Source organism: Uloborus diversus, chromosome 6 (assembly GCF_026930045.1).
Source record: "Uloborus diversus isolate 005 chromosome 6, Udiv.v.3.1, whole genome shotgun sequence".
Classification (NCBI taxonomy): Eukaryota; Metazoa; Arthropoda; class Arachnida; order Araneae; family Uloboridae; genus Uloborus; species Uloborus diversus.
The window spans coordinates 15,277,876-15,290,367 of NC_072736.1; the positions used below are offsets into that span (position 1 = coordinate 15,277,876).

Sequence of the window (12,492 nt, forward strand, 5' to 3'; positions counted from 1 at the left end):
AAAAAAAGCATTTGTAATTATGTGAGAAGTATAAAAGTGTAGCAAAAATTGTTAATGTTAAGTTCAATTTTCATGTTTTTTCTTTTTAAAATTGTGTTTCAAAATTATCTTATGTTTTAAACTATTGAACTTTCGTTGCTGAATAACAGAAATATAATCTTTAAAAATTTTAAAGTTGTTTTGTATTTTTTTTATGAGCAGTATATTCTCATCAAACGAGCTGATGTGTGCATCACATGACTTCCTTTTACTCCAATTTAATGACATTTCCCAATTAATGGCAATTTTAATGTGATTCAATAGTTTACTCTCTAAATATCACCAACAGTAGCCAAATTGAAATCAGATTTAAAAAGAAAAAAAAATCTCCAAATTTGTCACCAAGTTGGTGACAAAACTTGGCGGCCAAAAGTCTGGCGATATATATCGCCAAGTGTCTGACAAATTATAACACCACTTGAGTGTACATCGAAATTAACAATGATTTACCCCCAAAAAGGGGCAGAAGACCCCTTTAGAAAAACCCAAATGTAACCAAAAGGGGAGGTGCACAACTAGACCCCACTAGGAGTTTACGTACCAAATTTCAACTTTCTAGGACAGACCGTTCTTGAGTTATGCGACATACATAAGCACATACGTACATACGGACGTCACGAGAAAACTCTTTGTAATTAACTCGGGGATTGTCAAACTGGATATTTCGGGAGTCTATACGTTCTTAGACACTTATCCACGTCTGGTGGAGTTGAAAAAAAAAACTCAACATCCAATTCAGGGAGGGATAAACAAAATAGAAACTAAGGCCGATTTTTGAATGAAATTTTTTTTCGCGAATACAATACTTCATTTTTTGTAAAAGGAAGTAAAAAAATCACTATTTTTATTCAATTAAACGCCCTGGCAGCGCCGGGTATTCGGCTAGTAGTGAACAAATTTCACACTTGCTCCAGAGAAGCCTCGATTCAAAATTTTCATTATGATTTCTGTAACAATGGGTTTCATATTTAATCATTTAATGGGGAAATTGCATGAAATTACCAAATTTCAACTTTCTAGGACTTACCATTCTTGAGTTATGCCACATACATACGTACACACAGACGTCACAAGAAAATCCGTTGTAATTAACTCGGGATTCGTCATTATGGATATTTCGCGTGTCTATATGTTCTTAGGCACTTATCCACGTGTGGTCGAGTTGAAAAAAAAACTCAATATTCATTCGGGAGTGAGTAAAATAGGAATTAAGGTCGATTTTTGAGTGAAAATTTTTTCTCAAATACAATACTTCCTTTTTTGTAAAAGAAAGTAAAAAGACGGCACTGACACCCTAAATGCGAGATAGTAATGAGACAAGTCAATGAAATATACTGGATTATGCATATATAATTAGAAAAATAAATATTTTATTTAATTTATAGTTTTTTTTTATATACAAGGAACAAAATTCACAAAGCTTCAGAAACATAGCAAACAAATGGATCGTTTATTTCAAAAACCAGTCAAGCAACAAAATTGCCAATTTTAGGAAAACATTTATATTACCACATTAAATTATTCAATGCTGATTACAACGTTGTTTATTGAAGGAAATTTATCTAAATATCTCTTTTAGTTTAAAACATTGTAATCCTTATAGAAAATTTTAATACGAAGGTAAAAATGCTTTTTCAAAATTTTAAAGTTTGTCGCTTGATTAGTTTTTTGAAACAAACAGTTCAACTATATGGAACTTTGTAGGTAATTGATGGAAATCTTTAAAGGCATTGTATTGTTGAGACTACAAAGGGTACACGCTTGCTTGAACAGTATACTCTCCATATCTCGAACTTCAATAACTCGAAAACTTTGATCTGATGAAAAATTATTTTCCCTCTTGAATTTGCGTATTTATCTTACGTTGTTTTTCCTTCTTATGCTGAAGAGTTTTCAACCAAAACCTTGTTATGTCGAATATGTTTCGAAGTCAAATATAATTTTTTAGGAAAAACCGTAGTTAAATACGTCAAAGCAACTCGAGCAATGTTTCAAAAATTTCTCAAACCCTTCATAATTACTTTCGGGTGTTAGGAATGATTCGGAGAAGCTTATCTACTGTCACTTGCACTCCCCGGGGGTGTCAGAAAATGAAAGTCCTGAGAAGCTAGAAAACCCAAAAACTCCGGATTCACCGATATATATCAGTTGATATATATCCGATATTTATTTTGAAAATATCATGATATTTTGATATAGTCGATATTTATTTTTTCAACTACGGAATTTTCAATATAAAAATTTAATTCATCATAGTAATTTTGTTCATTTGTTGTTAAAAATAACAAAAAGTTAAATACTATATTTTTATGATGTATTAATACATCATTAATGTAACAAAGTAACATAATATTCCTTTTCATTATCTTTACTAATATTATAAAGGGAGAGGGCGGATTTTTGTGTGTTTATATGTTCGAGGTAATCTCCGAAACCACTGCACCTATTTGAAAAATTCTTTCACTATATGAAAGGTGCTTTCTTACTGAGTAACATAGGCCATAATTCTAAAAAAAATCCGATAAATAGTTCCTTTTTTATTCAAATTTAGGCTTAAATTTCACGTAAATTGCCTATTATTGGCTATTAAAGGGGTGAAAAATTACTTGCACATATATTATATATCGTTGGAAAGGGAAGAATTTTCCGCGTTCTACGCAATTTGTTCCAACGCTCTAACTTAATTGCGGCGGGAGTTATTGACGTTTTTAGCTCGAATTTGTTTAGGCTTAGCTGAAATTTAGGCGCTACTTTCTTCATTAAATTTATCAATAAAAAGTGAAGGAATTGACCTACAGTTTTCTTTTTGACAGCATTGGATAGAGCTGCTTTTTTTACTCCAGATCTAACTCGACCTGTGGTCGGAAGTTTAACCCTCTATCTCCATTCGAAAAAAAGTTACAAGAGAATTAAATGAAGTTCAAAAATCTGTTCTCTATTCAAGTTTTTAACCATTTTATTTTGCGTTTCCACGGTAACGCTTTTTGAACCCATTATTTCCATCTTTCTCATTTTCAGTTTTGAAACTTATTTTACTTTGTGTTTCAATGGTTACCAAATGAATAAAACAGCTGATGCTAAATTAACTCCATTAAAAATGTAAAATAAAATATTAGATATAATATTATTTTAAAAAAACTTAATTTTGAATCGACATATAGTAATAATAATATAAGAAAATGAAGAATGATTTGAGGATGCATCTACTATTTTGAAGACTTTAGTTCGTGCTGATTGAAAATATTGGATATATATCAAAATATCGGATATTTTCGATATTTTCAAAAATATCATGATGTTTTCAAGCCCTGCCAAAACTTTTCACCCTCTTTCTCACGCCATTTCGTTGGACCTTTTGACCTTATTTCCACCTCTATAAAGAGGTTCTGAGCTTTGGGTCATCCTTAAAACATAAAAGGGGAGAAAGGGAGGGAGATCTCTAACAGTGTAAGTTAATTATCTTTTTTTTTTTTTTTGCTTCTTTTCTAGCAAACATAATTATTTTTGGCTCATTTTAAAAATTAAAAATTTTGTTATTGTATTAAGACTTTTTCAACTATTATTAGATGTTTCCACTTATTTTTAGAATATTATTTTTTTATATATGACCTTGTTATCTTGAAAACTCTTTTTTTTTTTAACCGTCCCTTTGACTTTGTGATATCGAGAGTATACTGTATTATAAATATGAAGCTTATAACAATGTTGTTCATTAAAGTTTTGTCTTTGTCAGGAGTAAAGTTGTGAAATCCATTTGCAAACAATTTACGTCATTTCTAAAGAACTCCATCATGACCAGCTTTTGGCTGAGGCATTATTGGTTCTTTTTTATCTTGTATAGAATTTAGGTAATTATTCTCATACAAAAGCCGTTCTCCCCCCCTCTTTTTTTCACAAAACCAGAAACAACAGCGAAAAGATTCTGTCTCATTTTGCCTGTACAATGTACAAAAAATACAACATTAACTAATGCCAAATCAGAGTTACCTCTTTGGATCAACTCGTGAACAAACTCTTTGACTACTTCTTTTTTCTTTAAAAATGTTTCGGCTACAGTGGCTGAAATAAGACTGTGTTTTAATTTTGAAATAAAAGTATGTACATTATTCTGCAGAGCAAAGTGCAAAAGTCGTAATCAGCAGTCGAGTTCTAAATGAGAAATTGCCATTTAAAATTTTGCTAAGCTATGTATTTGATTCAGATACAACTTTTTAAGATTTTTTTAAAAAAATATTTCCCATTGACCAATGACCATAACACATTGTATTTAGGTGAAAAATGTGACAAAGAACGACCTGGTGACTGTAATTCAATTTTGATGAAAATTGCAGATAACACTTTTGTGCTTAGCACGGCAGTATTGGGAATTAAAATTGCTATACCAAGAAGGCGACGTGCTGCACACGAAATTTACACGACACGAAGAATATGCTGTGATATGCAAATGATTACATTTTCAACGCATTCATGTCAAACATACGGCGGTTGTGCCACCTATAATATGTTTAATTAAGCAAAATAGAGCAGCAGATTTCTCGCACACAAACTGCATTAGCAGACTGCAAACTGTTTATGTGGGAAAAACGTTGTTGCAATACCTCATGTATGAAAAACGAAAAAAAAAGACACCCTAATCTATATAGGGAGAAATTATTTCCGTAACCCTTTTGTAAAGAATAAGAGTAAACATTTTATTTCCTCCAAGCGACAATCACTCCACCTATAAGCGTCAGAACACAACAAATTGTTTTCTTTGCTAGTTCGACAAGTTATTCGTCCAAACTTTGCCTTATTATCAATGTTCAATACAAAGAAGGAATTATTATTTCAAGGGTCATGTCAAATTGGTGAAAAGATTTTCCCTATTAAGCAAGATTAACTAGCTATTTTTGCTCCTCAGTGCATAAATTTTACATTAAGGTAATTTCTCATTTTAGTTAATGACTTTTTTTCCCCCAGATTACTTTATAATTTGTATAAGTCTTAGTCGGGCTTTTTTCATTTTGATGTAACTTTCAGTCTTATTTATCGACGTGCTTTGTTTAAGAGTTAAACATTAAGTTGTATATTTCAGCAATATTGATTTTGGCATCACTTAACAAACAGTTAAGCGCTTTTAGCAGTGAGTTACCGCCCCTAAGCCAGGGCTAAGGCCCAGAACTACATGCAATATAACAGACAGCTCGGTATCACATCCTGAAACTGCAGCTTCTTTCTGCACTGCAGTCTCAGTACTTACGAAACTGCAGTCTCAGGATGCGATAACTGGGCCGTCCGTTATATTGCATGCAGATAAGTGCTTTGTTTTGACTAGTTTGGCGAAAATCTTTGAAAAAGCTTCAAGAATTCCTCGTTATGACAAGTCATTAACCCGAATACTTTTTGCCCTATTTATATCACAGTGTTCAACACGAACTTTGAAAAAAATGCAACGTCCCTCAATCGGACATTTTGTTGTCTTTGGCCAAGTTGTGCGCAATCCAGTTGAGGCTGGTCTTCCAGCTGTTCTTCAGGGCCTCGACGAACTTTGACCGGAAGTGCTTGAGGGCTTCCGCTTCCGACATGTCCAGTACCAGGGTGTCCCTTAAATAGTCCAAGTCCTTCTCGTTGCTCAGCTCCGGGATCCCGGTGGAAAGCATCATTGCAAACAGCGAGATGACGAGGGGTCCTTTGCGGCGGAGGATCAGGAAAGCGTTTTCACAGAACTGCTGAAACCTGTAAATATGATAAATACAGTAGGCGCCGCTTAATGTGGTCACTTTGGGACAAATACAATTTGATAACAATAACCGACTGATAGCAATACCCGAAAAGAATCCAGGAGACACAAAATATTTTTTTTCAATTAAGATGCATTTATTTTGGTAACCTCAAATTAAAATCACAATGACTCAACTGAATGCCGTTTTAAATTATAAGTTATTAAACTAATAGAATGGAAATATCTGAATTATAAAAAATTAAAGCTAAATTATGCAATTTTTAATCACATAGTAATAGGTGAAGTAAAATATGACCGTTTTCCCTGACATTCGTAAACCAATTTCAAAGCACATTCAGTTTTTCTATCCTACCCAGAATAGTTTTGCTTGTTGTTTAAATTTTAATCTAATTTCGCTTTAGTTTCCAATCTCAACACAATTTTTTAACAAAGTAATGGCAACAATGGAGGTCCTACATCAATGCCTGCTACATGTCCAGCGACTGAATTTTTTTTTTTTGGTGCAAAAGAAAGTTTTCTTAGGGGGAGTCTGTGGTCACTGGGGGTGAACTTTCTGTAGCTTCATTCCTAGAAAAATTTTGAACTGCTATTGAAAACCACAAAATGCTACACAGAAAGTTAGTCTCGCAAGGGTTTGCCTATGTATTTCTGTTAATTGAGGAACAAAAACGGGGAAAAAATTGAAAGTTTATGAAAAAGTGATAACAATAAACGAAGACGCTGATTACAATATCCGACTTTTTAAAACGTGTGTTAACATACAAGTGTTCCGGAACTTCGTGATTCTGATAACATTAAGCGAATGATAACATTAACCGTGATCACATTAAGCGGCGCCTACTGTAAATACCTTTGTGCAGAACAATAAAGTAAGAAAAAAACAACGTCAAAAAAGCACAAATTGCCGATTACAGCAGACACGTGTTTCGGCGTTTCAGGGAACGTCTTTTTCATACGCCGAAACACGTGTCTGCTGTAATCGGCAGTTTGAGCTTTTTTGACGTTTTTTCTTACTTTACTTGCAAATATGTTCGTAAAAGTGATCAACAATTTTGGTCAAAGTTATGCTAACTTAGTTGTGGCGAGTTTTCCCGCTTTAGTGAGCTCTAGTATGTGTTCTGTTGGGTCTAAATGAGATGAAATTTGAACTACGGATAATTCAAATTATGCGATTTCTTTCTTTTTTTTAAGTTGCCGATTAGTGGCCATGTGCACCGAAAAATCATTTTACGTGCTATAAATTGTAAGAATCCTCAAATATAAAATAGTCAATGATCGAGTAACCCGCGAGTTTCAACAACGAAACTCGCGCCACGGCATGATCATTTGATAATATCTTTTGGTAATGTTTAACATGCTGGGAAAGGTTGTATTGTGATAAGGCTGAACTCGATCCGGTCACTTAACTATTTTACTGGTAACACTGTGTCATTTCAGGTGAATGAAGAAACGAAAGAATGGTCAACAATGAACGCTACCACTGGAGTTTAGGGGTTAATCCACTGGAGTAAGGGTTACAATTTCAAGTATCAAAATATCAGAAAACAGGCAATGGCTTCGTTCAAATGTAGAAGCAATTTTCACCCGTCATATCTTGACAGGCGATTTTCTAGCCTTTAAAGAATCAACATAAAAACTGCACTGCAAAAAAGGTCCGCTTATTAGAAAATTTCTTGGACAATGGGCTTTCAGAAAGGTTTTAGTAACTATAAAACTTCTTAAGTGGCCTTTGCTTAAAAAGAAACCGTATCATTTTTTATTTTTTATATCTTCTTATTTTTTAAAGATTATTTAACGTTTATAACACACTAACATTTTTATCTGCACAGCGATATCCATCGATGATTTTTTTAACCAAGTTTTTTTAAAATTAATAAGTCTCAAACGTATTACTTTAGGTTACTGTCTGACCATCGATTACGTAGAAAGGCTAGTATCCGGTTTATAGGCGGAAATGGAAGTATCTATAAGTTTTTAGGGGCGTTAGTTAGTTTGTTACAGATGCGCACTTTTGCCTCTCTATTTTTTAGCCTTAGTTTTGTAAAAATGAAAATTTGCGCTCAGCAACATTTTTTTTTAGTCTAAAGTGTATTCGATCTGTATTCTCACGGCAAAAATTAATTGATTTATTTATTCACAACAAAGTTTTGAGCTGACCATTTTGCTTTTACGTTCCTGAACGAAATGAAAATATTTTCTTTTCTTTTTGTTGTTTCCATGGTAATTATTTTTGTTTTCCCTTATTTCATTTTAAAGAATGCAATAAATGAATAAGGCACTAGTGACATTATAAACGCGTGCATCAAAATCCCATCGTTATTTTCATTTCTCCCCTGCGAGATTCATTCAGATGGAATAGTCTTTACTTGGCAGATTGCCAAATTACATACAATCCGCGGTCAAACAGTATCTAGTTCCCAATGTCATCTCCTTTGAACCATTACAACACCTTCTAGAATTCTCTGCTTCTGAAGTAAGCAACTCATTTCCTGCGAAGTAATAATGTAAAAATAATGAAGTTTTTGACCCCCTCACCTCCAAGAAAAGAGAGAGAGAAATACCTGAAAAATTCCTGTGACCTCGGATTTTGACCTTTCGTTATAATGTAGACAAAATCGTGTGTTAGTACGAAAGGCACTCGTTCTCGTTTAAAGCCAAACTTCTCCTTAAACTTCCCCAGAATGTGTCCAAAATCCACATGAAATAACTAGAAAGAAAATAAAAATATATTAATTTGAATTTTTGGCATCTTGAATTCAAATTATGTTTTTCGCAATCACGAGCGTGTGTGTGTGTATGAATGCGCATTTGTGTTTGTGCACCCACATGTGTGTGGGTATGTATGCATGTGTGTGCGTGTTGTGTATGCAGTGCTGTGTGTGTACGCGCGCGCGTGTGTGTGTGTAGGCGTTCGTGTGTGTATGTAGGCATATGTGTTAGTGTCTGTGTGCAGGCATGAGTGTGTGTGTGTAGGAGTGTGTGTGTGAGTAGGAGTGTGTGTTTGTGTCTGTGCACAGGCATGAGTGTGTGTATGTGTGTGTGTGTAGGATATGGACGCAACCTGGAGACGGTTTTCGCAAGAGGAGCAGCATCGTGAGGCCGGTCGACGCGACGGTGGTGCTGGCAGAGGGAGGTGGTGGGAAAATAAAATCATAGGAACGCCAAAAACAGTCAAGTGAGAACAATAAGCAATCGTGATTGCTCAAAAAAAAATCAAATAAGTACTTTTTCTTAATGAATAAAAACTAACGTTATTACAGTAAAAACTCCAAATCACTATTGTATAGAACTGTTTTCAGGTGTACTGTGTTTAGGAATACGCAAAAGGCTAAAACATCGTTCAAAGATATTTCCGCAAAAAAAGTTTTGTAAAAAACTACCGCTTAATAGCGTCAAACGATGGGGGGACACAGTTTCAGATGCATAAGTCTACCACAGGGCTCGATTGGTCATGCTGGGTTAAGCAACATGACACTGCTACCGGAATCCAGAGCTTTTTGTAAAACGAAATATCCGAAACTTTTGAGCTGATAACACATTCTAAAACTGAAAAATTATTTTAAAAAAAACTTTAAAAAATTTTCCCCAAATGATTTTTAAATGCATATTTGAAGAGTTTTTACGAGGGTGGGGGGGGGGGGGGGCGAACTTCCGAAAGTTTCAGTCTTTAGAAAATTTTACTTGAATTCATTAACACCTCTGCTGGGATCACCAGATCCCCTTGTGCGTTCTTTCCCTAGGTATATTTTAGCGAATAAATGTCTGTACTTTCTTAGAAAAATAACTGCTGTAAATCCAAGGTAACTGGAGACAGGAGGCAACATCCCGAAGGAATTAATAAATGAAGTGCTTCATGAATCCTTCACAACGCTGTAACGCAGACGCTTTCGAAAATGTGTAGGAAATAGAAAACCGCATGTTGTCTTTCTCATCTCGTCCGAAAGATCCACTAATCGAACACCTGCAGAACCATGGCCAACCATAGTTTCACTGTGAGCTTGATTTATTACTAGCAGTACCCGCACGACTTTGCCCGTAGCAGAAAATTAAAAGGTCATTTGGTTCGCGTGTAGGGGAGGGTGGCCCAAAGCGGGTAGGTTTTCAAACAATGCTAGAAAATTGTAGTTTTTGGACTTTAATCGCAACAATATCGGTTTTATTTCCAAGCAGGGTTCTTGAACTTCAAAATAAAAAGTGACTTTTGTATTATTTCAAACCCAATTTTAATTTATTAGCAAACTTAACAAACATGTGAAAAACCCGCTTTGCCCTACCATTAAGTCCAAAGCGGGTAAGCTTAACTAATTGTGGTTTGGTACATTTTGAAGTTATAAATGGATTAAAATAGTTGACTAGCTACCTATCATTATATAAAAAAAAATATAAAACAGTTGTACTTATCCAATTTAAAATCAGTACATTTAAGTTTATAAAACATAAGGAAATAACTGAGTTAATTAATAGACTAATTAACAGTCATCCTAAAAAATAACTTTTTAAAGTTATATTTATCCTATTGAAAGAGAAAATCTAAGTCAGCACACGAGTCAAGAAATTTTAAATAAATATATGATTAAATCCTATATCCACTTTGCCCGACCCGCTATGCCCAAAGGCACGTTTTTTATTTCAATAATTATAACCTTAAATTAATAATTAAAAAAAACAGAATGACCATTGTAGTTTATAGGTGGATAGTGTCAGAATAAGTTAATATTGTTGACAATAAAAAAAAATAAGCTGGTCTTCGACTAGTCACAAGTTACAAAACTTCATTTTTTTTAAAGCCTGGTTGCGCCATGCCGCTTCACTGCTGCTTCGCTGGGACTGATAATAACTCGGGGGTGTTCGGGTAAACACGACATACGTATTCATCACCGCTAAAACCATGGGGGGGGGGGCATACGAAGGCCTACCCGCTTTGACCCACCCTCCCCTATATTTACAAATAATGGTTGATGAATATCTCGCCAATTTGCTATGTTCATTTGCTCGCCCACGTTATGGTAATTTGCTCGTCCATGTTTTGATAATTTGCTCTGTAAAATGTTCTTAAAATTGGAGTAGAAAATGAACAAATCGAATTTTCGAAAAATCGCTTCGAGGTGCTTACCCCTATGCTACGAACTAATTCTGTGCCAAATTTCATGAAAATCGGTCGAACGGTCTAGGCGCTACGCGCGTAACAGACATCCAGAGACACACTTTCAGCTTTATTATTAGTAAAGAAAATACAGTAATTATAACGTTAATACAGTGACCGCTGCTTATTAAAATCACATTCGTAATCAGGACATTTGATTTTATAAAGTGGCTGATTTTATAAACCGACATACCTACATTTAAAAAAAAAGAAATGTTTTCAAGTTTAAATACTTTAAAAAAACGAAATGAATTACGTCATTTGCTTTTGTTTAAGTATTTCAAAATACAGTTGTCATTTTAACTAAACATGAGGTTTTTTTTTTTTAAACAAGGGTGTCAAAATATTGGCGTATTGCAGTTTGGTTAACATAGTTGGAGAGTAAAAATTCAATATCGTTTGAGAATTTACTAAATGTTTTGTAACGTACAACATTATATTTTCTTCTTTGCTCTAAAGAGCATCGTATATCATCAAGCGCTTTTCTCACATCCATTGAAGAGGCCACGACCAATTCCTTCACTTCTTGGAGCTTCTTCATCAACTTTTGCATACGATGTCCAAACTTTTGATCTTATAAAACGGCGATGGTGATTTTATTAAAGGATGGTTTTAACTTGTTTTGGTATTGCAATGATTCTGTTCGTACAGATTTGATTTTAAAAAGCGACTGATTTTATAATCCAGTGATTTTATTAGTGGCGGATACTGTAGAAGTGTCCTTTTTTTTTAAAAAGTCCTATTCAATATGAAACACTTAATACTGTTACGGATCCGGTGCGACTTCCAACTTTCTTGAAAGGACGAGACAGTTCTTGAGAAAACACAGGAGATTTATCTACACTATGTACAGCAAAGATCGTTAACAACTGCTAAATTAATCATCAGCAATTAAGCAAATATCAATCGACACCGTAAACTCAACAATTACACACGTATTTACATTCAAATGCGCAAAACAGAACAGCGAAATGCCTCGCAATAAACAGAGCTAGTACACTCTCAGTACAACTTCTCAATCGAGACTGACTTTTTATCATGCGGGGCGGCTATTTATAGACATCGAAAGAAAACGCTCAAATATTACACAAGATTCCCGAAAATCTTATACCGTTATCTTATTTCTTTTCTTTCACAAATTTTGTCATTCAGAAATGAAGGGCCCGTATACTTCAGCCGAATGTACGGGGGCTGTATGTTCATTACAAGAAATTATTTACAGATTACATTACTACAGTAATTTTAGATGAAAGATCATTCAATAGACGCCAAATTTAGCTAGATTACGACAAATTCATCACAAAAATAATTACAATTTACAGAATTTGTAACAATACGTCAGCGATTCCTTTGTTAAAGGTTTTTTGGATTAAAAAGTCTATTACTGGCAATTCAACGTACCTGTCCATTTTTCTTGATCATTATATTGTCGCTGTGTCTATCGGCAATACCCAGGACGTAAGTTGCTACGCAATATCCCGCACAAGACATGGTGAACTCTTCAGTAGCTTTGCTCAGGCTGTTGGAGAATATAATAGCAATGTAATTCAGCATGAAGTAAAGACATTTTTCAACAGATTATAATAAA

At 34.3% G+C, this 12,492-nt stretch overlaps 1 protein-coding gene across 1 annotated transcript in view; it reads right to left on the minus strand.

Annotated features, from left to right (window-relative positions):
- Positions 1–5,477: 5,477 nt before the first annotated feature.
- Positions 5,478–12,492, minus strand: part of LOC129224238 (phosphatidylinositol 4,5-bisphosphate 3-kinase catalytic subunit delta isoform-like) — a 154,717-nt gene continuing 147,702 nt past the window's right edge. The window contains exons 18-20 of the mRNA XM_054858664.1: positions 12,306–12,423; positions 8,323–8,468; positions 5,478–5,754 (exon numbers count right to left, since the gene is read on the minus strand). Coding sequence (XP_054714639.1) covers positions 5,478–5,754; positions 8,323–8,468; positions 12,306–12,423 — 541 coding nt within the window. The remainder of the gene's footprint in view (positions 5,755–8,322; positions 8,469–12,305; positions 12,424–12,492) is intronic.